This window comes from Oncorhynchus tshawytscha, linkage group LG32 (genome assembly GCF_018296145.1).
Source record: "Oncorhynchus tshawytscha isolate Ot180627B linkage group LG32, Otsh_v2.0, whole genome shotgun sequence".
Lineage (NCBI taxonomy): Eukaryota > Metazoa > Chordata > Actinopteri > Salmoniformes > Salmonidae > Oncorhynchus > Oncorhynchus tshawytscha.
Window position 1 is genome coordinate 11,488,900 of NC_056460.1, and position 27,772 is coordinate 11,516,671.

Below are 27,772 nucleotides of genomic sequence, written 5' to 3' on the forward strand. Positions count from 1 at the left end.
ATGGTTCCATCAATCACAGCAAGTCGTCCAGGTCCTGAAGCAGCCCCAGACCACCACCATATTTGACTGTTGGTATGATGTTCTTTTTCTGACATGCTGTGTTACTTTTACGCCAGATGTAACAGGACACACCTTCCAAAAAGGTTAAAACTTTTGTCTTGCCAATCCACAGAATATTTTCCCAAAAGCCTTGGGGATCATCAAGATGTTTTTTGCCAAAAGTGAGACGCAATTGTTATTTCTGGTCAGCAGTGGTTTTCGCCTTGGAACTCTGCCATGGATGCCATTTTTGCCCGGTCTCTTTCTTATGGTTGGGTCATGAACACTGACCTCAACTTAGGCAAGTGAGGCCTGCAGTTCTTTAGATGTTGTTGTGGGTTCTTTTGTGAACTCTTGGATGAGTTGTCGCTGTGCTCTTGGGGTAATTTTGGTAGGCCAGCCACTCCTGGGAAGGTTCACCACTGTTCCAAATGTTCTCCATTTGTGGATAATGGCTCTCACCATGGTTCGCTGGAGTCCCAAAGCTTTAGAAATGGCTTTGTGTTCCTGAATTTGTTTGGATCGTGGCATGATGTCTTGCTTTTTGAGATCTTTTGGCCTACTTCACTTTGTCAGACAGGTTCTATTTAAGTGATTTCTTGATTCAACAGGTCTGGCAGTAATCAGGCCTGGGTGTGGCTTGTGAAATTGAAAACTCAGCTTTCCAGAAAATGTGATTAACCACAGTAAATTCATGATTTTAACAAGGGGGATTTCTTTGTCACATAGGACCACAAAGGTTCGGATAGATTTTTTCCCTTAATAAATAAATGTATTGCTTAAAATCTGCATTGTGTCATCTTTGTGTAATATTAAAATTGGTTTGATGAAGTGTGACAAATGTGAAAGAAAACAAAGAAATCAGGAAGGGGGCAAATACTTTCACAGCACTGCACCTCAACATTCTTCACTTACGTGGCCCTGACAACGATGGTCAAAGGAATAGCCTTACGGCTAAAACACATTAGGCAGTGATCACTGATGGGAATACCTGGCTGAACAGTCGTCAATGGGACGTGTTACGTATTGGTCTTTATGCGCAGACAAAACAATAGCGTCTGCAACTGGAATCAAAAGAACAAATATGCCACCCCATCCAGGCGTTTGAAGACAAAGCCAAGGGCCCAAATGAGAAGGGCGGCAGGGCCAACGCATGTTAACAACATCTAGCCAACAGTATTCCTTCTGGCCACATGCTACGTCACCCAGGGGCTTAGGAGACAGAGAGCCATGAATGAACCAGCTGTTGTAGAGGACTGAGTGCGTTTCCCACAGCACGGCTTGCATCTCAGACCCCCACTACAGCACCTGCTATGCGACGAAACGAAGGCCATACAGGCTTCAGCACTCACTGGGCTGTAATGCCATCAGCTGTTGTATTGGAGAGGGGCGAGGGGGTTGTGTCTAATGAGGACCACAATGGAAATAGGCCTATGACTTGTGTTTGTGTTCACTATGATTTTTAATGCATTGTTGTTCTCTCACTCGAGTCTTGTGCATTTTTGGTCAGATGGTCAGATAAAATTAATTCATTATTGAATTGGTTGATTGTGTTGTGACCATCCAGGCCTAGTGTGTAGCCAGCTGGGCCTGTGGGCAGACAGATGTGAGAGGACTTAACTGGGTCAAGGCAGTAACAGTGGATCTCCTCACTGACTCTTGTCCAGTCACAGCAGGCCTCTTGGGGCTGGAAGCGTGTCCTCTCTGTACTGTGAACCATGATGACTTCACTAGCAGGGAGGTCAAAGGGAAGCTGACCACAAAAGCAGAGCTCATCTACATACATAGTGTCGCACATTCAGCCTGGGGACAAATTAGATTGGCCCCACGTTTGCATGAATTTTGTACCATGCGGGCAGGAAAAAAAAAAAGTTTCCTCGTAAACTTGAGTGATGCTCGATACCGAAATCAAATGCATGCTTCTCAAAACTGCATCCATCCCAAATCTGTATTCCTTACTGTCAATGCCAAAACTAATGCTGTATCTCTTTCTGTAATTGGCAGTAGAGTACAGCTGTAGGGGAAAAAAAGCTATTTATGACAAGGCAGACAGAGGGAAGGACAGTTGATCAGAAGCCCCCAGGGACCCCCAGGGACTTAAAGCCTTCCCCAGCTCGGGCCTCTCCTGCCTGGGGCGGTGTTGCGCAGAGGGCCCCTGGGAGAGCTGTCCAGCCAGTCAGTAAAAAGAAAAAAAGGTTATCAGACCATCAGTGTGTGCGCTTGTGTGTGTGTGTGGCAACATTTGTCTGTAATGCCCTGTGCTGCCCAGGGCTCTGCAGAGAAATTGTGTTTACAGTGATGCTGCAGGCAGCCCCCTCAGAGTAAACATGGGAGTCAGTAATGGAAGACAGCACCACAGAGGAGGGAGGGGTAGATAGGAGTAAAATAAAACGGTATGTGAACAGACACCCGCAGCAAGCTCTTCGTCTCCCTCCGCCTCTAAGTGCCGTACAACAATTCACGGTGCGGTTATCTGCATGTTCTGCATTTAACACAGAGGTAAACCACGTCAATAAGAGAGAATAGATAGAGGTGTTGGTTGAACTACCTTCCATTGGGATGTGAAGACCGGTGGTGGTCAGAGAAAAGCTGCAGGGTCAAGGCACAGAAAGGAAGACTGTAGGCTAACACAGTGGTTCCCCAGACAGCTTGCAGTGACAGCACGCCTCCACTGCCTCACTGGAGGAAAAACGATGCTGGAGACATATCTACTCAAGGCTCATATTGTTTGTCCACCCACTCTGTCTTTCGCCCTAAATTAAAGCCCACTGGCAGGTTTCTCCGCAGTCCACAGACCCAGTCGCTGGGGAGTTTAAATTTTTTTTTTTTTTTTTTAAAAGGTGACCGCGGGAGATAAAAGTCCCGAGCGCTCTCCAATCGCCACAGCACCTACTCAGTGGCTCAACACCACCACGGCCATATTTCAATAGGGTCAAGCGAAAGCCTCTCTGCAGTGCACAGAGCCCATGTAGAAACACAGGTGAACCAATGGGTCAGAGTGGAGGAGATTCTCAGAGTAACACACCATCATCAATTCCCTAATGTCAGTGCTCGAGTAGAGAGAACAGGGGCAGTAACAAAAAGGCTTTTTGGACTGACCCACAGGTGGACCCATCATACGGATTTGCAATTCGCTCCATTCTTCCTCAACCTGTTGCAGGGCTCTAACACCGCAAACATTTCTCGCATATGGGCCTAAATATTTGCTGTCGACCTAGAATTTGAATTTCAGCGCACCTAGAACATTTTGGGATTATAGCTTTAATATTTCAAATATTATTCGTAGCGCTCCTAAATGTATTTGTGTGCGCCTACATTTCTTTCAAGTTAAGCGCACAAGTGCTCCTTGTAAAGGTCAGCGTAGAGCCCTGTGTTGAACAGCCTCGCCCATCTCCCACGATGACCTGTGACACTTCATTTCATGGGACCAATTTAGTAACATCAGCTTCTCTATCAAGTTACACAGAGAAACAGGACACATTCCTACTGGGGAACCAGATCTAGCCAAGGAGCCAAGGTTAAGACGCAATAAGCAGGGAACTGACCTGTGTGGCGCTTGCCTGTGGAGGAAGAAGAAGCGGGGGCACCAGGGGTGAGCGGGTCGGAGGCAGGGGTCACTGTGAGGCTACTCAGGGCTCCGGCTGGCAGTGGCTGGCCCCTCTTCAGTAGCTGCTTGTGCTCCTGCTGGCGGAAACGCGGGGGCACCTCACGGGGCGGGTAGCGGGGGCCTGAGGACGACGACGGAGGCTGAGGTGGGGTCTGCTGCTGTGGTGTTTGCTGGGTGGTAGGGGGCGCGCTTCCCATTGGTTCTGACTGAAGAGGACGAGGAGGGGGGTGTGAGGCCTGGGGCAGGGTCACACAGGTGGTGGGGTAGTGGAGGGGACCGGGGCTGGGCTTAGCTGGCTCTGGAGGAGGACGCAAACACAACACAGGAAGCAAGGTATTAGCTAATGCTGCACAGCACACATCACTAATCCACTGTACTTTACAAGACAACATTGTTGGTTGAATGAGGTTAGTGTTATATCCCTGATCGAGTGCGACATGAACACACACTGATCATTTGAACCGATGTTCACAGGTTGAAACATTAAATGACCTCTAACCTTAGAATACATATGGCAAGGTTTTAGTCTCAAAAACGTTACACCCCAAATATCTGACACCCGTATAACATGGATTGAAAACATTTCCCTTATTTACTAAGGAGAAATCAAGTGAAACGTGGTTAGCATTTCCAAAGTAGCGTCTTAGTAACCTTCCCTATGAGCCGGCCTGTGCCTGAACACCACCGACAGACAGCCCAGACAACATGAAAGGGCAAGTTCTCTCACACACACACACACACTCACCTCTGCCTGGCCCTGTGCATTCTTCGGTCTATTAGTTCCCCAGAGAGAACAGCCCTCTAATCAAGCCTTGCCCAGACTGAGTGGTATTAGCAGTCGGTACTAGCAGGACCTACTGGGTCAGCCTACTGTAGCTAAAAGGAGCTTAGCCGAGCCCTCTGGGTGGACAGGCTAAGAGCACAGAGGCTTACGGAAGCACAGGTGTGTGTGTTTGTATGCGCATGTGTGTGTGTGTGTCCGCACCAAGGCTTATGGAGCACAAGCGTGTGTGAGCATTAAGCAACTGCATTGGAAAGAGGTTAACACCCTACATATCTGATATGGTATGCTCCCTGTCCATGCTGAGCAGAAGAGCACGGCAGCCATATTGTCTCACAACACTTCCTGACCTCAGTGTTGCACTGAGCTGCTACATCAGTTTGGTGACTGTGAATACTGTTTGTTGTGGTTCTATACTCCCTAGGCGGCTACAGAGGACAATTCATAGGCCGGTTTTAAAAACAACTGGCTGGCAGCTATGCCTCAGGGGAGGAGAAAGAAAAGAGAGAAGACAATCACAGACAGCCAAGAGAGGAACGCGAGAGAGAAAGCGAAGGGATTGGCACAGGAGCGATGCAGATTAGCAGGGAACAGATTAGCAGGGAACAGATGTCACTCTCCTGGGAACACAGGAGCCACCGTCAGGACTCGTGCCAAGACACGCATACAAAATGCACATGACATTCGAGGTCATATCAGTCTGACCAATTAGGACAACTGCAGCTTATCTGTCATTGGTTCATGTTGACCAAGTTGTGGCTCCAGAGAAATCTAACAGGGTGGGACTGTGTAGAATCCCACACAAAAGTACAGTAGAGGACTGATGTGTCCTGCGCTACAGCAGCGTTGGGTTAAAGCAAACACTGCAGGCAGGCCCACGTATTCCCTCTGCCTGCCAATGGCCTGTCCCACTGCCAACACAGTTTCTGTAAAGAGAACACCCTCTGCACATGAGCTGTGCAACCCTGTGCCTCTGACACACACACTCTCAATATTCTTCAAATACGCGCAGACACAGCCAGGTTCTCGCGCTCACAAACTGCATACTGATCAACCTCCCTCTCTGGTCAGAGCTGGACCCTCCAGCAGCAGGAGCTAGCTAGCTGGTTGGGAGCTGAGGCAGGCAGTGGGTGACGCACATATCTGATTCAATTCAGCCCACGCCCGCCTGACGCAGTCACAGCCAATCAGCAGGCAGGGTGCTGCGTCCTCACAACCCACCCCATCCCTCGGCTCTCTCCCTCTCCTTCGTCCTGCTCCTCTCTCTGCCTCCCTCTCCTTCGTCCTACTCTCTCTTGCCTTTCACAATGCCCACCCTCTCCTGTTCCGTTTCTACCTCCGCTCAGCCATTGCATTCTCTCCCTTCAACCTGTCCCTGGTCCCCCTCCCCCCCCCGTTCATCCAATTCAGCCTCTCTCATTGTTCACTGCTGCCCTGAATCCATTAGAGGAAGCAGATGGACTGCTGGGCTGTTACTGCTCACACAGAGGCCGGCAGCCTCTCTCTCACACTATGAATCACAGCTTCTATGACGTAGGGGGGAGGGTGTGTGGGTGTACGTTGTGAGTGTGGATATCCCACATTATGCGAGTGTGTCGGGGGTTCGGTATGTGTTCCACTCTATTCTCCAGTAGCCTCTGTTTATGACAACACGGGTGCTTTTACAACACAATGAAATAGCAATTAAAGCACTATGTGGTGTGTGTAAATGATCACAGTTCATCTAGTCTATGATGTGAAATTGCTGTTATTCCAGCCAGCTGGGTAATGTGTAGCCATCTTTGGAATAATCTCGGGAGAGAGTAGGTGTGTGTGTGTGTGTGTGTGCGTGCACGAGAGAGTGTGTGTGTGAGCATGAGTGGCGGTTACGATGCGATAGGACATCTCAGCTCAAAACAAAGAGATTGAGCAAAACATTAGTCTTTTCCTTTTTGGGGAAGAGTTCCTTTTTAATCCATAACGGACGCTAAAGTGCTTTGTGGGAGATTTCCGAGGTGAGGGGAAACCAAATCCCTTCACCAGGATCAGAGAAAGCCATATTAAAATGCTGTCTAGTCAAGTACCCTAGCACCATCATTTGTGAGATAATTCTTTCTTTTTTTAATATATGGGAGATTCACCTGCATATCTGATGGGAGAGATAGCAGGTGATACGTGTGACACTGTCATACACCAAAGACTTGGAGGGGAGATTGAGAGATAGTAGGAACACCCAGAGAGCGAGGCACAGTAAAGGTAGAGAATGAAATAGGGAATGAATGGAGAATGAGCGAGTCAGAGAATGGTACACAGAATTAGAGAGCGCAAATGAGTGAGAGAGCGAGATGGGGAGCAAACAAACTGCAATACTAGACCCTTTGGGGTTGCTAAAGCCTTAAAAACACTATTTGATGTTCAAAGGAGAGTCAATTAAATAAACCATTATAGTGAGACGCACTGTAAATTCCATTAAACCATCAATGGAGAATCACTCCTAGCCAAACGTGTAATTATGGCCTCCTGTCCCCCACTCTCAATGGTTAATTACACCGAAAGAGAAGAAAAAGCCTGAGCGAAAAGGATGATGGTCAAGAGGGCAGGCCCTGGTGCATAAGGAGCCATTGTGATTGGCTCGGTTATGGAGTGAGCGCGCCTGGCTTTGAAGGGTTCTGGGAATCGCCCAGGTCAGAGGTTAGCTACGTGCTGCCATTGTGCGATGACACATTTTAATACGCGACTGTGTTTACAGCGGGGGAGGGCTGTGTGTGGAACACAAGTGGACTACAGAAGGTTTTTCAACCTCCTGTATTGAGTTACACGACTCTCATTGAAAATCAAACGTTATGAGACTTCATGAAAAACACACATCCAAGAAACACGTTGGAAAGACGTGATGTGGCGGAGATTTAACTAAACCATTTGACTGATGAGGTGTGTGTGTTTAGTGGCTTTGTTTCATGTGCATACAGGGTAGTTGAGAGAACTGACAATACTAAAGGTTAAGAGGGGCTATAGATTTTAGTGGTACTGAAGGAGCAGTAGCTTTGAGTTGGGATGGTTGCTTGTTAAGATACACCCAGACAGTGACTTGTGAGAGTGCGTACCATTGGGGGGCGGGGGGTCTGAGGTTCCATCTGTCAGTAGTAAACCCTGTAGTGGGTCAGAGACCCCCCCTCAAAAAACAGACTAAAAAGGCACAGCTTTCCACCCCTCACCCTTCCCTGGGTACTAGGCCATCACCATGGAGATAAGCACTGTTCCCATGCCTAATGCACCTCTGCTCTGTGGGCCTCCTGTGACACACACCCCCCAGCACACACGCTAATGAGCAGAGGGCTCATCTCAGCAGTGTCGACCCATTCTCTCCACTTTCTACGTGTTTTTGGAGTCTGGTTGATCCATAGAGACTACTCATAGAGATGGCTTGTTAGTGTTATCTACCCATAGTGAATTCTAAGTCCCACACTTAGATATGATTCAGTCAGTCTTCCCTTATCCATACAGTTTATCCAAAGTAGAAGGTTGCCCAAAGACTGATCTAAGGTCAGATGTGTATTTTCTACACCTTATGGTGAGGAGAAGGTAAGCTGATCCTAGATATGCACACAAGGACAGCTTCTATCCACGTGCCTTAGGAGTCGAGTGTATACCACCGAGCCAATGCTTCCCACGTAGATATGATGAATCAGTAAATCCTCGTCAACACACAAAAAAATGGCTGAATGGTGGTTTGGACATGAAGAGGCAGAACCTGAAGCAAAAGACTGCCTCTTCCAGACACACCAGGAAGTCCCTGCACAGCAACACACACTCTCTCCACCATACAAAGACTGCCTCTTCCAGACACACCAGGAAGTCCCTGCACAGCAACACACACTCTCTCCACCATACAAAGACTGCCTCTTCCAGACACACCAGGAAGTCCCTGCACAGCAACACACACCCTCTCCACCATACAAAGACTGCCTCTTCCAGACACACCAGGAAGTCCCTGCACAGCAACACACACCCTCTCCACCATACAAAGACTGCCTCTTCCAGACACACCAGGAAGTCCCTGCACAGCAACACACCCTCTCCACCATACAAAGAAGCCTCTTCGTTAAACGCCATTAACATCAGCAAATACACTTCACTATTAATCTGCCTTTAAATGTGACATGAGCCCTCTCAGCTGTGGTATAACTGGGGGGGTATTGAATTGCCTCTGTCTGCAGCGTGTGAGTGATAATCCAACATGAATACATGCAGAAAATCCCCCCCCCCTCCCCATCTCTTTCTCTTTGTCCCCTCCCTTCATCCCCCCCTCTCTACCCCTAATCAACCCCCTCGACTTGACATGCAAGCAAAGAGAAAACAATTATCCTTCGCATCCATAAATCCACGGGACGTAAACCAGGACCCAGTCACTCACTATTAATTTACAGAGTATTTATTAAATGTTGCAGTTCGACACAGGAAGGCGACGGCGCCCCTCCCACGGGAAAGTCAATTATCCCCCAATTAGATTGCGATTCAAGAAATACAACTAAAAAGTGTTGACAATTAATTGAATGTGAAATCGCAAATTAATCCATATGACGATGCGATGTGGTCCGGTTTCCTGTGTGGAAATAATGCAGTTCTCCTGTGGCCGCGGTGACGCCGTGTAAATATGTCAGTCGCCGTGGCAATTGGTGGGTCGCCATGGTAGCAGGGCAGGGGGTGGGGGTCTCCCGGGAAGGGGAGAAAACAGCATGGGTAAAGGTGTCCTCATGCTTCCCAGCCGAAAACAGTTCGGAAGAGTACGTGCATATAATAATATGACGACATTGACGTTTTTGTTAATTTTTTTTATTTGGTAAGGTTATTTTGGGGCAGTTCGATGCACAGAATTGTTCTTTCTTCTAGAGGCAAGCCAAAGTCAGTAGCCGAAGTCCACGCCCCTTCGTCGGTGATTGGTCAACTGTAGGGATTCAACGAGAGACAATTCCTTTTCCTGCACATTTCCTCATTGAGAAATACTGCACCAAACATCATGCTTAGATCTAAAAAATTGCACAACTAAGAGCTCTCAGATTAATTGTGGCTATTTTAAGGAAGTGTATACTGGCGACAGCGTCTCTAAACGGACAATGCGTACTACTATTCCCGCTTTTTTCTTTTTTTCAAGCGGATGTCTTAAGGGAGTATGCAAGCACATTCGCTCGGGTCGCCTAGCCGACTTCGGCTAGCAGCCAGCCGAACTGAAGCATGCCGACGCCTTCATGGGAAATGTAGATGGAAATTTGACACGCATTACATTTAGTCCCTTAACACTTTAAAAAGGCAGGCGCTGTTGTTCTGATCACACCAGGGCTGGGTAGAGAACGCGTCAGGTGTACCCGGGTATTACTGATGGCTTTCGCTCATGAAAACTCGGAAGCCGCCACCTGTTTCCATGAATTGCATTTGCATCACTCTGGGCCAGTTCCGTGTATTCTCATAACTTTTTGAATGTGTGTGTTTACGTGTGCAAACAGAAAGTTAGTGTGGCAATGGCTTTAAAAGCATATCCTTGCCTGGGAAGTTCCACACTAAGCATTTTCTCCAATTGCAGGGAGAACTGGATTGAGTCTCCCGGTCCCTATAGGGATGGGGGAGCTAGGTGTGTGTGTGGGGAGGGGGGGCATTGTGCATTATTGTGTGTGCGCAGCACGATGGGGTTTGATTGTGGGGAATAATCAGGCAGTTCCCCTGCCCTCCATACTAATTAGAGGGCTGAGGCGCTCTCATTCTACCCCAACAGGGACTGCCTGGATGGGGGAAGTCTGGTGGCTGGTCCCCGTCTCACTGGAGCTCCATGGCTAATGGGGGGGGGCACAGGAGTTAATTCCACAGCGCTTTATCTAATTTTCATACATATGAACGCGCCAGGCAGGATCGATTACCACAAACAAATTGAAACGTGAGAGGATGGGAGGAGGAAGCGTGAGAGGTGATGAGGCTGGGGGGGGTGTACAAACATCTTTGTTCCACGTTATGTTTGACTGATCATTAATATGGATGAAGAGACATCACAGCTGCATACTGATCTTAGTGACATGGATGCTAACTGAAGTAAAACAGTCATATGCTACTTAGTGGGCCCTGCAGCAGATTGAGCGGAGAACATTTTCTCTCTTGCTTACTTTGAAAGTAGGCTCTATGGTGTCCATTTATTAGTTTCAGCTCTACAAGTTCCTTTTTGGTCCTATTCTCTGTTGGCTGACGCTTGAACACACTCACCCCACTTCCTTTCTCACTCACTTCCTTCCTTCCTCACGCACTCACTCCCTTCCTTCCTCACACTCAGATTTTACACCTCTGTCATTTGACTTCAAACTAACCTTCTCAGTCTGTTGAAAGACACCCTCAGTCACCCCTCGGCTTAAAATGGTCCCTTCACACTGGGTGACTCACCAACACCAGACAGAGCAGAGTCCCCCTCCGCCCCCAGAGATAATGAGACAGACCTAAATGAGGTCAGAGGTCAAGAAAGGGCCATTGACCTCTACACAACGCCAACGGACCAATCCCCAATGGCTATTGGCGAGGGCTGTTAGTTAGCGGTTAGACCGCCTGGTGTGTGTTGGGGCCAATCCCTGGTAACACAAAACACACATCTTTTAGAGGGCGAGGTGCTGACCAGCGCAACCTGAACAGATGCTCTAATTGGCTTTAGAGAGGACCAAAGCCCTGGCCCCATCTGTCTAATGCCTGCCTGCAGGGGTTTAACACCTACACGCACTAACAACGACCCCCTGGCTTCTTCACACGCAATGACACAGACTGTTCACACACGCTAGACTAATTCGTTGGCTAAATACAATAGGAAACATTTGACGTGGAGCAGCAGTCTAAGGCACTGCATCACCACAGATCCTGGTTCGATCCCGGGCCGCATCACAACCGGATGCGATTGGGAGTCCAATAGGGCGGCGCACAATTGGTCCAGCGTCGTCCGGGTTAGGGGAGTGTTTGGCAGGGGGTAGGCCGCCATTGTAAATAAGAATTTGATCTTAATCGACTTGCTTAGTTAAATGGTTCAATTAAATAAAGTAAAGAATCGCGCCAAATGGAAACGGACGCAGAAATAGCAAACATACTACCGATGTGAGCACACATGCTGCTGGGACAGCGTGGAACAAGGTACCGTGAGGCAAGATGCCCCTTAAAGACTGTCGCCCCTGGAACTGACTGAACTCCTTACCATCCCCATTCATCCCCAAACCCCCCTCTCCCCACTGTTAGGAGCTCCCACCTGGGTGCCCGCCTCACAAATCATTGGCCAGCACTGCCGATCTCAGAGGAGTAGTCACTGTGCATCAGTGTGTGTTAGAGGACGCTGGACTGACTCGATAGCTGTAGGTTACAGGGGCCCTGCTACTACACAGCCCTTGTCTGTATATATACACACCTTTATGGCTCATATGACCTCCCTTAATCAGAGCTGATTAGGGCCGTGTGGGTCAATCATTTTCAAATATATATAAAAAAAAAAGCTGTGCGGCTATGAGTGGCAGTTAGGCATTCCACTCACCTTTGGTTTTCAGGTCAGCAGCCTAGAAGACACACAGGGAGATAGAGAGAGAAGTCAACAGCTGTAAACGTGTTGCTTTTGTTCAATGATTAATGTGGAGCTAGCAAAACGGCATGTCATAAAAGTTTAACATTAGCGCATTACAGGAAGGAACGTGTGTACTTTTACACAACAGGAAAAGAAACTGTTAAACTCACAATCAAAGTAAACATGAGAAATTATGTTCCCAGTAGATCATCACATTGCAGGCTGCCAAATTGGATGCAGCCCACAAATCACATAGTCATACAACGAGAATGGCTAAATATCGCAAATGAAAATCAGATTGAAATGAGTTGAAAATGTAGGGATCTGAGACATTGAGACATACAACTGGCAGTAGGCTATGTGGGCCTGACTAGACATGCAAGGTAAAACACCTCCATCTTCAAGAGCAAAACAACCCCACCTGGGAAGACGCCTGCTATAAAGTGCCTTGGCACGGCTGCTGGAAGTGATAATTACAGGCTGCCTAATCTGTCTGAGTGCAAATGTGTATGTTAGCAACTCGATCAATATGGGATTTTTGGGTCCGATTGTAGGGAGGCAAAAGGTCACCAATTACCGATATACGTTCCAATGTTGTTTTTTGTTTTTTTTAGGTGGAATGAAAACTTTTTTTTTTTAACAGATACTCTAAATGATTATTTATTAACAAAATATTAAAATTAACATTTTATTTGTGGTTTATATAACCACCAAAAAGCCACTATATCCTCTATGAATACAAAAGTAAATACAAAAACACTTGTTCAGTTGACCGTATGTACAACTTCAAGTTATACCTATGTAAGATCAGTGGATAAGAATGCAGAGGTGTTTGTGCTGAAGCACCACAAGCACATTAATAAAAAAAGGCTGAAAGTTCCTAATGTCGCCACTAGATGTCAGCATTTGAATTGAGTTGATTCCCTACAGTGCTTTACAACAGGTAAGTAAAGACACACTATGGCAACCTTGCAAAGCATACGCTAGTTGTACATTATTAAAAAAATTCTTACTGAAACCATAATGTGAATTATACTGTTATTCAATACAAAATGTATGTATTTGGCCATTTCAACTGCAGATGGCATGCGCTGATGACTGAAAACATTCATGCAGGAAAATGCTTGCCACACTGGTTTTAGTCACACGTTCACAGATATCTCACGCATTAGTCAGTGTTCACTTTGATGTCAGTCCAGTGTTTGCGCATATGTAGCACAGATTGCTAGCTAGAAGAACTACATAAGTAGCACAGATTGCTAGCTAGAAGAACTACATAAGTAGCACAGACTGCTAGCTAGCTAGGCTAACTACCATGCTGGCTAGCTAGCTAAGTGAGCATACGATGAGGACAGGGCTCCTTGCTTGGTAAAGGGTACCTTTGATTATTTACTCATTGAAATACGCCGTCGCTGGCTGTGGAAAGCCATCATGCCCACTCTCTCGCGTCCTGAAGGATGTTCAAGGAGCAGCTCTTAGAGTGCCCTCTTCGGGCAAACATTTAAAACGTATTTGTTCATTCTACGTATATAATATCAGTGCATTTGTCTGTAAAAAAGGCTAATAAATTGTCCGATAATATCGGTCAACCGATTTCTCTGTCGGGCTCTAGTGTATGTTTGTGCATATCATTGTGTTTTTATATGCCTGTGTGTACAATTGTATGAATGTGTGTGAATGGCGTGTGTCTATGTGCGACAGCAACATCTCCTTGGTTACCAGAGCCAGGCTAGTGTTTCCAACAGAGCAGTGTGTGTAGCTACTGTGCCAGCTCTAATCTGTCTTTAAATAGAGTCCATATACCTGGCAGTGAGCTGCCTACAGGGTTACGGGCTCTAGGATAATCCACGAGGATAAACTAGCGAGGTACTCCCACACTCAGTCATATATGGACTATACTGAACACACCTACCTGGGGAACAGAGGTGAATGAAGGAGAGGGGGAGGGAGAAGGTGTAGACTGATGGAGACATTTTTCAGAAGGAGGTACTCGATTTGAGGAGACAGCGAGACAGAGACGGACTTAAAACACACAACTCACCTGTTTCTGAGCAGCTTCCTTCTTGGTCTTGTCTTGCTTTTTATTTTCTTCCATCAAATGGTTCTCTTCTCGTGTTGTTAGCTTCTCTCAGCTGCAAACAGAAAGGGAGAGGTTTTCAGAACAGGGCAGAGAGGAGGAGCAGCAGGCTTTACGTTCAGAAACCTAGCGCTACAATTTCCCTTTCATCTGCTTAGAGGTCAATGTCAGAGCTAGCAAACTTTTTCCAGAGAAGACCTTCAGACACCAAGCACATTCAGCATTTCAGAAGAAACACATTGAGTTGCTTCTTAAATGCAATTTCCTTCATGGCCAGAGAAAGATTGGGGGTGGGGAACAACAGAGAGACACCCAGAAACTGACAGAGGGAGAAATGGGAGGAAAGAATGAGAAAAGAACAAACTCAAAGCCTTTCCCAAAGTCTGTCTCCAGTGGTCTGCCAGGCAGCCAAAGGAGAGACCAGATAGCTGGAGAGCCTGCGAGAGAAAGTGGTTTATTTAAGCCTTAATTTGTTTTGGCTGAAGTTTGGTGACGGTTCCTGGAAACTATTAAAAGGTATGAAGAGAGGACTGGGGGAGCCTGTGTGTGTGTGTGTGTACGTATGTGTGTTTGTGTGTCTAAAGCCTGCTAATGCAGGTTAGCCATTCCAATCTGGTCAGTGTTGCCAGCTAGGTAAGTGCCACTCACAGTGGACATTCTGGTTATTATCTGGGCAATACTAGACAGCTTCCAACTGCCTGGTTGTTCCTCTCACTGCAAATCCAGCATACTATCGTGGGACTCTGGGATCTCACTGTACTCTTCAACTCCCTCCACACACACACACAATCGGCCATTGGGCTCTGTCCTCAGCAATACGAAGGGCATAAACAAACATTTTTTATCAGTGCCTGAGTGACTGACACACACAGGAGCTGACCGGAGTTCCTCCAGCCTCAGACAAAGTGTCTGCAGACAGTGTCCATAGGGGCCTGCATATGAATACATTGATGAATTATCATAATAATGAACGGAGAGTAATGACAGGCCCGTCTCCCGGTGTGTTGCCTGTTGGTAGGGGAATGGAACTGTCAATCAAAGTGACAGGCAGAGGCAGGCTAAGAGTGAGTAATGGTGGGGAGGAATGTCCACAGGGACAGCCATGTTCTGACACAGAGAGTGAGGGGCCTGTTGCCTCAAGTTAAGGGCAACCAGTGAACAAACACCATTGTAAATACAACTTGTTTATTTATTTTTCCTTTTGTACATCATTACAACACTGTATATAGACATCTGAAATGTCTATTCTTTTGGAACTGTAATGTTTACAGTAATGTTTACTGTAAATAGTGTTTATTTCACTTTTGTTTATTATCTATTTCACTTGCTTTGGCAATGTACACATGTTTCCCCATGCCAATAAAGCCCCTTAAATGAAATGGAGAGAGTGCAAGAGAGGGAGACAGACAAGAGATTGCGAGAGAAAGAAATTGGCAGGCATGGCCATTAACTGTCAATCTACAGTACAGCTAGTGTACTGCTTAACAGTAGGGAATACTGAAAGAGGACGAATACAGCTGTAATGACTGAGTGAGGACAGTACAACTCACTATCAAACACCTATTCATTTTTAGGGGGAACTGTGTGTGTGGTGCACTAGTATCTAATCAGGCAGAAAGGCCGGTTGGTTCTCTGCCTGGTAATAAGTAGAAGCTCAATAGTGTCTCCTCTCTCAGATCTGCCTATTAACCAGACCAGCGCTCCTGCAGGGCGCTAACAATCCAACAACCCCATAGGCTACCACTCCCCCTTCACCCACCCCCTAGACCAATCACAATGCCCCGTCAGTCTAACTGGCATCTCACCCCACCATCCCCCCTGCTCTGATATTTCTTGGCACCAGTCCAAAAAGTAGGGGGGGGGGGTAGGCTAGCTGGCACTGTTCTGAATGTTGAAATCACCCTCAGAATAGGAAGGGGTGGAAGGAGGGGGAAGGGGACGTTGGATCGGGACATAAAAATACCCGGCGGAACCCTTTGTGTGCTGGAATTTTCAGAAAGAGAGCCTCCGACTCAGTCCATCTACTGCTTTGTGACTACTAGCCTACCGCCGTCCTAGCTGTTGTTAACATGGGATCTCCCATACAGCCTATCTGGTGGGTCAGCTTATGACAGAGGAGACGGAAGCGGGGGAAGGGTTATGACAATAATAGTACACCACGCGTATTTATTTATTGACCTCATATTCCTAGATAATACACGGTTAAGGAAACTGATAAAGGATGATGGTCGGTCCATTTTGGTAGCAGGCTAGTAGAGGTTGACCTAACACACCACGCTGTACAGTACAACCACCTGGCTGGTCCTGTATCCAAGATCATAACAAGCCATTGTTCACTGCTGTGCCCCACTCATCCATAGGAGCAGCATTGGAAATCGAAACCTAATTTATTGATGTGCAGCCTATATTTTGGGTAATTACAGGATTCGTCTGTAAAAGAGACCGTGGTCTCAGCATGACTTCCTGTCAAAATAAAAGGTTAAATAAAACATTTAGCTTATGTAGGCTATTCCCAAATATCATGTCACAGATATCCATTTCTGCACCGCAGCACAGACCAAATGAAAATAATTTATTGTTATTGTGCCGAATGTCCACTAATGTCTGTCATAGAAATAGATTCAATAGAACAGGCATCCCCATTCAAGTCAATGTTCTACTCGTCTGGTCTGAGCCAGAGATTTAACATGACAGCACAGTGCCAGTGCTCTGTCCCTAACAGAGTCTTAGTATTGTAACTGTCTCACACTAAACCCAAAGTAGTTGACATTCAATCTAAATCCTAGAAAGCACAGTACAATTTGAAGACTTAACTAGCAGCTGGGCCTAATCCGAAAAGAGCCAAAAAAGCAGCATAATTGTGCCGACTAAGACAGAGACAGCACTGTCTTCAGCTACGACGCTGAAGCAACTGCTCTGTCTGCCCCAGGAGTTCGTTCCTCCTCACAGGAGTTCCTCCTCACAAGAGTTCCCTGCAGAGACAGGACAGAGTCACAAGGGGTGGTGGTGAGCATGGTGCCCTGCTTCTCACTTTAATTACCCTCAAGGGAGCCAGGTGAGAGGAAGAAAACGAGAAAAGCAAAAGGGGATGAGAGAATGAAAAGCGAGAAAGAGAAATGTACAGTATAGATGATCAAATAGCATAGTTGTCCAATGACAGAACAAGATAGAGAGATAGCAATGCAGACAGACGGGGCACCAGTTCAGGGGAAATGACAAGGGCAGAGTGACTGTGCCCTTGTGTCCCCACTGAGTTGCTGAGACCGTCACCCCCAGAGTCAGGCTGACACGTTGGGTTGGCTGGGGATCAAGTTACACCTGCCTGGCAGAGGCACCCCACACAGCGAGCGACAAGCTGACATACTCTGGTGAAGCAGCGCTCTCTGAACCTGCCTGGCACTCCAGTCTAGTAAGTCTACACAGTGTCATATGCCTGTGTTGGATACTGTGGAAGACCTATAGCCTAGATACATTATATCACCCTTCCCCATGTTTTTGGATTACACTCTTCGCATATACAGATGGATTTGTTGTGCCGCTTTATAGCACACGTCTAACAATTGTGTATGGATAAAAATAGCCGAGTTGAGCATTCCAAGGGCGTCGCATTGCAAAGGTCTCCTTCCATCTGTGTGCCGCATATAAACTCTGCATGACCAGAATCAAAGCAGACAGAAAGCATAACAGGGAGGAAAGACTTATATGGTCTGTGAGGATCCTGCTACACAAAAATAGCAGCGCTTGTTAAGAGGGATTAACTGGTGTGTGTGTGTGTGTGTGTGTGTGTGGGAGAGAGAGAGAGACGCACAGCGGCACAGGGAGTCTGAGACATGTTCACAGAGAGATGCGGGAGCTGCTGCTCACACCGGGGAGGAGGAGAGGAAAACCGGAGGATGAAAAGACAGGCAGAGCAACACCAATTAAGAACGACAGCCGTCGGGAGAGGGAGATAGGAGAAGAAGAGAGCAGAGAGGGAGAGAGGAGAGCATCTGCGAAGGGAGAGTGAAAGCTCACTGTGGAGCAGAGGAAAAACACAGCAAGATAGAGGAAGGCGAGAAAGAGAGATATGGAGAAAAGAGAAGCTTAATTATATCCACGCACCTTGGGTGAGCAAGCAAGGAGGAGCGCCTGAGGAGAAGAGGGGGCGAGAGAGTGCGTGCGAGAGAGAGCCCGGCTCAGGCTGTAGAGCAGTGTGCAGAGCAGAACTAGACGTCCCTGACACAGAGACAAGGTTGCCACGATGGCCGCAAGGCAAACAGTGCTGCGGCGTGCTCCGGAGCCCTTCCGGCTAACACTGCCACTGCACGAACAACGGAGCAAAGCCATGGAGGATGAGGAAGGGAATAGAGGGGGGGTGAAGCCACCACAGTCTCCATCCCCCTTCCTTTTGCTTTCCTGCAGCCAGGCATTAGGAAAGCCACAGCTCTCCTGAGCCCTTTCACATGGCCATTATCCAGGGCGGCTACCCACAACCTGGCTGGAGAGTAGTAAATAAACAGCCAAAATTAAAGACTGAGGAGACTAGCGTAGTCTTAGGCTGTGTCCAAACTGGCACCCCATTCCCTATATAGTGCACTGCTTTTGGCAAGAGCCCCTACTCCCTATAAAGTGCACAGCTTTTGACCAGCTCTGGCACGAGCCTTCGTTTAGTCCGGCTTACACTTCTAAATGAATGATATGTACCCATTGATTCTTGAGAAATATACTTAGAAATGCCTCATGCCCGTAGTTTAACTGTCGTACCACATCAGAACCAAAAATAAGCTTGTTTTAATTCAATGTTTGTAAACAAAGTAAATGTAAACACTATTTAGCCTCAAAACATGCATAAATAAGGTACACTTTGAAGTCATGTGTGGTCAGTCCTTGCATCCATCGCTCTGTCTATGAATTTGAGGGTGGTTACATTTCTCCAGCCCCATCCCTCAGATTTTTACAGAAACCGGGGTGGGGAGTTGGCTTTGTTATTGTTTCAACGGCTCATTGCGGCTTTAATGCTGATGGACGGGAAAACACGCCTGTAAATTCCCCACCTGAAGTAATAAAAACAGTGTGTCAATCTCAGTTTTGGAGCATTCTGCTCATTCCAGCCACCAGTGCCCTGCTGCTTTAAAGCCAGGTGGAGATCAGCATGTGGAAATATGCCGCCTGCCCTTATGAGTGGGAACAAACAGCGATCTCAACTATGCTGCTGGGCTGACTCAATGAATGGAAAAGAGGGGGGTGGTTTTCATACTCTTGGTTGCTGGCTGCCGGCGAGAGCCCAACGGAAAGCTAAGAATAAAATTCCTTTGAAGTTTTCTTTTAGAAATGATTAGACGTCAATGTCTTCGCTAGCTGCTTCCTCGCCAAGTCAACAGGGAACTTATGTTCTGGCAGTTCATTAGGTAAAGAACTCCAACTTTAAGTTGATAAAAAAGCTTCTGTTGTGCCGAAGGCATATAGACTAGACTATCGGGGATACTGCAGTGTATAGAGAAGGCATGGGGAGTCCGTCAGTTTCTAGATTTGTATTATTTTATTTATTTAACTACACAAGTCCGTTAAGAATACATTCTTATTTACGATGACGGCCTACTCGGGCCAGGCCCTCCCCTAACCCGCACGACGCTGGGCCAATTATGTGCCACCCTATGGGACTCTCGATCACGGCCGGTTGTGATACAGCCTGGGATCGAACCAGGAACTGTAGTGCCGCCTTAGATCACTGCGCCACTCGGGAGCCTAAAGGACAAGGCTGTCAATGGCTGTGTTAAGACAGGCAGGCCAATTCTAATATTTTTCCCCACTAATTGGTCTTTTCGCATCAGATCTTTTTCGAAGCTGATCCGATTGGTCTGAAGGAGAGAAAAAATATCAGAATTGGGCTGCCTGTCTAAAAGCAGCCAGAGAAATGTGGATTGTGGACCGTGACGCCGACAATAAGGAAAAGTAACCTAGTACTTTTTTCTTAGGCTGAGAAGAGTTACATGACCATAACGTTAATTGAGAAAAGCTCTTAGTAGAGCACGGTACTCTGGTAACCTGTACTTCAGCTGGGTTGTCAAGCCACATAGGCCACTGGAGAGGTGAGAGAAAAGTGGGTCTATTTGTGAGACAGTCATTCTACTGCAACTCAAGATAGAGTGGAACATTGGCTGGTTGACAACAGTGCTGGAGCAACCTTAACCTTAACAACTTCAGCTTTTGTTAATGATATGTTGTTTTTATTACTTCATCAAGATAACTATACAGATCAAGATGTTTATCAGGACCAAGACGAATGTAAACTAAAGCTGCAAAGCGAAGACTAGTATCTACTAACTAGGCATTGGACTGCCTTGTTCCAGTACTACTATAGTCTAATAAAACTGTCAAAGCCTTGAGGACTCAGCGAAATGAAACCGACAGAAGAAAAAGGCAAACAGTTGGTCTCCTGAATAGAGCCAGTTGACTACATTCCCTCAAGGTTGCTCTGACATTGACTGTCTGCCTTTCATTGCTGCCAACCACAGCAGAGAGACAGGATCTGTCGAAATAAAAAAAAAGCAGAAAGCACAACAGACTGCACAACAGTCTGAGAAAGAGGAAAAATATATATATCTATCTGATGTGTTTGAAAGATGCTGCAAGGAGACAGACGGGGGGGGGATCTGTTAACTTACTTATGCCTTCATGGCTGACAAGATGGATGGGAATTTAGCTAATGTGCAATAGTACAAAGAGGCCATCTTATCAAGGTACTGAAGTTACCCCATAAGTAGCTTATTGCAAAAGCTGTTTGTCATTTAGTGCCGTGTTCTACTCATGGAAATCTATGAAGTATTGGAAGAGGCTGAGAAAAAAAAAAACATGGACTCCAACTGGAAATGCAAGCCAATGTTGAAATATTTTGCCATTCAAAAGTGAAGTGAACAAACAAGACTCAATTGCCATGTGTGCTAAAGCACTCAACACTATGCAGTCAAACTATGCCAAGTATGAATGCCATTCCTGTCACTGGGCTGATTCAGACAAGCATCAATGAAGATGCAGGTGGGGATTTGACAGGTATGTTCAAAATAAACAAAGTCTCAACCTAACCTGGAAAAGCCTTAGCACACACAAGACTTATCCCACAGCATGTAGCCTAATATAACTTAAGTTATCCACATAACTGCAAACAAACATGGGCTATCCCAAATGTAAGTTGTCATTACATTGTCTAATAGTCTGACAGAAACAGTACGCTCAGTCCAGCTTCTCTCTGCCCTCTACATGTGATGATGCCCCTCTGCCTCACGTCTCTCCAATTAGCCAACATAACAGGGAGGAGAGGGAGGCCCCCACCAGCCCCAGCCTTGAAACCGACTGGACATTCCCCTAGATCGCTGCCAGACACAGTTCCTGCCTGGGCTCCCCACCCGACCCCCATTCTTGTGCCCCTGCCAGGCCCTCCCCTCTCACATGGACCAGACGAGCGCAGGCAGGCTGCACCATGGTTAGTTAGTAAGTTACAGCCTTCTACATTAGGGGTCCTGGCCGATCGACCTCACCCACCCCATCCACATAAGCAACGGTTATGGCACTGGGGTCCTTGAGGGAAGGGTTTCCATTTCCCACGTTCAACCTCTCCTGGCCTCACACACAAGAGGCCGACTCCCCTTGAAGTAATAACATATTGATTGTGTTTACTTTCGAGGAAGAGTGCCTTTGTAGGAACTTACAAGTGTTGGCAGGAAAGGAACTAAACTAGCCACCACCGCCCACCCCATTGAAAGATCTTCAATTCATTCCAATTTTGATTACATTACATCCGTCATACAACAGCTGTTTGGCTCAAGCTTTACCCCGGGACTTATAAAGAACACCTGTGTGCTATAGGATAATGGGTTTGGCAGAAGCCTTCTTTGAATTAAGTCGATTTCACTGTTGACGCCCCTCTACCGCCAGCCCCCGACCAGCCTCAGCCATGACGACCCCTTGGCACAGAGCGAGAGCATGTTATCCATCAGCCTGTGTGTTTTTTTTTTTTTAAAGGCTCGTAATCGCCAGGCTTAGTATTGCAGAGGTGCGCGGAAGCCTGGGCGAGACTGAGATCAGTGTGGGATCTGGATGGATAGACTGAGGCAAATGGCACCCCGTGGGTTTGCCGACTCTGCTCATGACGTTTTGTCTGCAAGGCTGTTGAGGACATCGACGGAGAATCCAAAGCGGCTTGTGTTTTTACATCCGCCTCAGGCAGCCTTCACTCTAATTTCAAACAAATGATCCTTCTGAACAGGAGATAAGGGTTTTGGTGTAGTGTTGCTAGGCAGCCATCCCTCGGCTCCTTTACAAGACTCTAATCAAAACAAACGTGTCGTAATCAGTCTGGTAATGAAACAGCTCCCTCTCCAGTTCCATGCACATTTCATTCCCCAAGCACAGCTCTACACTGTTTTATAACATCTACCAGAATAGTCAAGTCAAATAGTTTAATAAAAGAATGCTTTTTTTCCTGGAAAAAAAATAACATTGTGTAACTGAAGGTCGAAATAACACCTGTAGGTTACAGGAACATCATAAGTAGCCAACATCCTCATTATGTTAAGACAACATGCCCAGTCAGTCCCTAGACTGCCCCTTCCTTCCCCATTGCCCTATCACCTGCTGTTGTCTGGAGAGGGTAATGGTGTCCACATGCTTCCAATCACAAACAGTTTGTGCATACATGATGACAATTGAGACTTTTTTTGCTCGTTTTGGTCTTCTGCAAGGGTTTTTCCCAGCTGTTCGCAGAGCTGAAGTCTACGCCCCTTCGCCGGTCAACAGTAGGGATTCTTCAATTCTTCAATTAAGTGTTTGTTGTCCATAAACGATGTGTGGTGCAGTATTTTCTCAAAAACACACTTGAGAAATACTGCACCAAACATCTTAGATAGATGTCAAATTGCATGACTAAGATCTCATTGGCAAAAACATCAAAATTTGTTGAGTTATCCTAGATTCATTCAGACTATTTTGAGGAATGTATACTGTTACGGCGTCTCCAGAGGGACAAAGTACCATTTCATCCTTTTTAAAATGTTCAAGTGAAGGTCATTTAAGAGAGTATGCGAGCACACTCGTTCGGCCAGCTGAACCAAAGCATGCAGAAACCTTAAGCCACCAAACAGTATGGCAACCGACATAACGCCCCTTCACCCCCCCCCCCACAGACCCTTTTCACTTCCACCGAGTGCTTACAGACCCCTAAAACGTCTTGTCAATTTTCCCATCCCCTCCCCCATGAATGCCCAGGGGGGTTGAACAGGGGTGGCCTGACACAGGGAGAGAAAGGTTGCTGGGGTGTAGGGTTCGGTTTGGGGGCTGTCAGTTGGGCTAGGGCGTCGCAGGGCGGAATCTTCACAAACTGATTAAGAACTGCAGCACGTTAACCAATTGGCAGCCAGAGCCTTCCGATTGACAGGAAATGGTCACGCTCCTCCCGGTAAGCACCTTAAGCATTCTATATACCCACCATGTCCCCCACTCTCCGGTCGCTATGCATTTCATTATTGCCCCACTGGTGCGTGAAGATTGAGATAAGATGGGTGGTGGAGGCTATAGGATCTACTCCAGCACCTTGGGATGGGAGGATGCATAGGGATAGTAGGGGGAAAGCGATCAATCACAACTCATATCTTCCTCTACTGTATGAAAAGGGGGTAGTGATGGCTAACAAATAAACAAACACTGCAGTCCACATTATTGTAGCAATTTGATGGAATGGAATCAACAGAGGAATAATGAACGTCTCAAATATGACGGTGTGTGGGGGTATGCCTTTTGCCTATATTCCAGGATGAATATGACAGTCAACTGACTTATTTGACATGAAAAGTATTACCAAAATCTGCGCTTTTCCTACAACAATTGTATTCGCTCGAATGAGGACAGCCAGTCCATTCCAGTGCCATTTCAACCCGCGCTAAACTGACCGTTAATTAGATGATATAACCTGCCTCTGGTGCTCCTGGTTTGCGATTCTGAAAACAAAAAAAAAAACTCTCGTTCATTTCCATCCAAACCAATGGATAAATCATGGTGTGTTTCAGAGAAGGCAACCCCTGTCAATAACATCTAACGTTACTAACGAGTTCTCATCAAATTCTTTATAACCGTGAAACTAAGCCGATCAGCAATGCACGCTACTACCCTTGTAGTTATATTTAAAGCTTCAGCTTGTTGGCATCAAGTCTTATCAGCCTAGCTACTATCATTGACATTGGCTCGTTGACTGTAAAGCAAAATAATATAGCTGACGTTTCCCTTTCCCATAACGTATTGCTACAAGTCATCAGCTAATATAAGTTAGTAAATAAAAGCAACGTAACTATGAAAACTGGAAGAGTAGAAAAACACCAACGGTAGTGTTAGTCCTCGAGTCACATAATAATAGAACACAATGTATGTGGCCCGCTTGTCAAACAAGCTGTGGTTTTGGATATCAATAAAGTATTCATTACCTTGCGTAATCACACGTTGAGCTTTGGCAGCTTTCAATACAAAGTCGGTGCATGGCAGAAGATGATGCAGAAAAGCATTCTGCTACGCGTTTTCCCGAAAAAAATACCCGTAAATGACAAATCAGGAATTCAGTCTTCGCAGTTATCCAGCTAGCTAGCATTAGCCACCGTCAGCTCTCCTGCTGCATGGGGCTTACTGACTGACTGGATAACAGTTAGAGCAGCTTCATAACAAAAAATACCGAGATCGATACTTGACAAACACACAGCAAGAACTTTGTATTTTAGCGCAACGATGCACTAAAAGGACAATTTTCGCAACACAAAAAAATGCTAAACGTCAGTATCACGTTATAGAAAACGAAAAAGCAACAAACGATTCGACTCAAAAAGTAGCGGAGTTAATGTTAGCTAGTTGGCATTAGTCATCGACTGTTGTAAGGAGTCATTTGCAAATTAATGAAAACAGGCAGATTTCAGTAAATTGTCGACGAAAATTGCTAGCTAGCTAGCCAACTTGGGTTAAAGTGCAAAATGAAATAAGTTGTGTTTAGGCCGCTAGCTAAGGAGCTAGCAGGTTAGCAACAACATCTGACCGACGACCTTGCTACTACGAATGCAAATTGAAAAACGAATCCAAGAAAATACATTCTCGAAAAATCCAAATGTAGGAGTGGACAGTCATAATGCGTTCAGTGAGCTCTCGTTGACAGCGTTCTTGCAGCCATTTTGTTCAAACTAAGACCGCTCGCTCTTCTCCTCTGAGCAGAAATAATGTAGGAAGTGGCCCCCATGCCCAAGCAGCCAATCCACGTGATCTCCCACTAACAACACAGCATGATCCCGCCCCGTCGTACCCTTGACAATGGCAGTCTGATTTGCTCACTAGAATAAATGATGGACATGGACAGATAGAGGATGATAAAATAGTGCATGTTTTATTTGCAGCCTACCTTGGACACTATTCAGTTGCATATGTGTAGTAAATATGTGGCAATGACTACCATATAGGTTATTTCTGTTATTGGTGATTTACACAGCCTGTTTATATTTACGGCAATGCAAAATAACAAATTTAGTTCTGTGAACAAAAGGCTAAATACTTTCAATAATGTATCAAAATAGTATGTGATTAGTTTGCAAATTAGAAGTTTATGCTAGAAGAATAAATCATTTTACAAGGGCCCTTGATTCTACCACATTAGCTTCCTCAAAATCTTGAAGTCACATGAAGTCCACCAAGAAGGAGCATATTTCAATTCCAGACTAATTGACAATTGATTGATGAAGGACGACTATTCCCCTTGTTTCGCTTCTCAGATTCAAGAAAGGATTGTGGCCCCAACTCATTCTCAATGCCTCTTTTCTTATGGAAATGACCATGCATCGTGCAGTATGCACACAGTGGGAATAGGTCAAAGTTGTGGTCCACAAAGGGGAGAATTGACCAGTGAGAACAGCCTAGACTAGACTGCACAGCCCCATAGATCACAGCAGAGACTGTCAATGAGAAAGCCAGAACCCAGACAAAGTTTCTTCCTATTCAAGGCAAGCTGCCCAAAGCTATTGCGAAAGCCAACTCTAGCTGAATGGGAAAAACAGCTGTTTAATCTTGGGGGTTAAGGGAGGTGAGCAGAGAAGGCTGCATTCCTTGGAGTTTTCATGTGATAACAAACTTGTAATACTGCCACACATACAGTGAGCTCCAAAAGTAAAACTATGAGGTTAAAGTGCAGACTGCTAACTTTCATTTGAGTGTATGTTCATCCATATTGGGTGAACAGTTTAGAAATTACAACCCTTTTTGTACATAGTCCCCCCCATTTTTGGGGACCAAAAGTATTTGGACAAATGCACTTATATGTGTATTAAAGTAGTAAAAAATTAAGTATTTAGTCCAATATTCAGAGGGCAATTACTACATCAAACTTGTGACTACACATTTGTTGGATGCATTTGCTGTTTGTTTTGGTTAAGTTTCTGATTATCTTGTGCCCAGTAGAAATTAATTGTAAATAATGTATTGTCATTTTAGACTCAATTTTATTGTAAATAAGAATATATGTTTCTAAACACTTCTACTTTAATGTGGATGCTACCATGAATCCTGAATTAATTGTGAATAATGATGAGTGAGAAAATTTGACGCACAAATATCCTACCCCCAAGACATGCTAAACTCTCACCATTACAATAACAGGGGAGGTTAGCATTTTGGAGGGGTATGTGCCACTGTCCCAATACTTTGAGGTCACTGTATATACTGTAGGTAGGTGTGAGGTTATTCACATTACAATACTGCACTTTTGTAGAGTGCATTTTGCAAGCACCTGCCAGCATCAGAGCAAGCCTGCCATCCAGGCAGGCTAATGCAGAACTAACATCCACATTTGCAGAACTCTCACCACAAAGTCATTAGTGCACTTTAAAAAGAGAGATGGAGATCTATGCCCCCACGTAGGACACCATCACACCTCCCACTTTAATAGTGAGTGGCAAGTAGCTGGACGTGAATGCAGAGAAGAACACAAGGGTAAACAACTGACATCTATTCTGAGTTTAGATCCTAAATGGCACCCTTTTCCCTACATAGTGCACTACTTTTGACCAGAGCCAGTCAAAAGTAGTGCACTACATAGGGAATAGGGTGCCATTCGGGACAATACTTAATCAGTGCTGCAATTCTTTTTTTTTAGGTGTCTCGGATGTTTCTTTGACTTGGGCCAATTTCCCTAATTGCTTTCACATTTAAGCTAGCCATCTGATGGAGGGGCGGCAATGAGAAAGGTCTGGTTGATATTCTGTTAAGAGGAAATCCAGACATGAGGTGAGGCGGATGGACTGCGGCGCTGGCAATCACTCACTTTCTCCTCTCTTCTGCTCTCCTGGGATACTCCTCTCCTCAGTCTTTCTTTCCCATTCTTTCTTTTCTTCATTTAAGCACCCTGTGATCATGTCTTTTGTTTTAATTCCAGTTCAATCACGTGTGTTCCACAGAAGGTTTTCATTTCTTGCCTGCCGTGAGATCTTGCTAGCAGAGAGACACTCCCACACACAAGTTACTGTATATCTGCGCACACACACTATTGTGGCTACATGTATATTTGATGCATGTGCTTTGGCTACAGTTTAACATTTTAAAAATGTTATACTTTAAACATGCTTGCCATGAGGGGAAGTATCACTCCCTTCTGAAACATTTCTAGACAGACAAAACTGAGACAGACACAATCAGGAACCAATTGTACAAAGCAAATCTCTATAGGTTTGGCCT

The 27,772-nt window shown here is 45.9% G+C and overlaps 1 protein-coding gene across 1 annotated transcript in view; it reads right to left on the reverse strand.

Moving 5' to 3' along the window:
• The window catches only part of LOC112230291 (trinucleotide repeat-containing gene 6C protein-like), a 65,768-nt gene extending 40,473 nt beyond the window's left edge, over positions 1 to 25,295 (reverse strand). Inside the window, 4 exon segments of the mRNA XM_042310823.1 lie at positions 3,585 to 3,944; positions 11,947 to 11,968; positions 14,015 to 14,105; positions 24,499 to 25,295. Coding sequence (XP_042166757.1) covers positions 3,585 to 3,944; positions 11,947 to 11,968; positions 14,015 to 14,068 — 436 coding nt within the window. The 5' untranslated portion in view covers positions 14,069 to 14,105; positions 24,499 to 25,295.
• Positions 25,296 to 27,772: the final 2,477 nt, after the last annotated feature.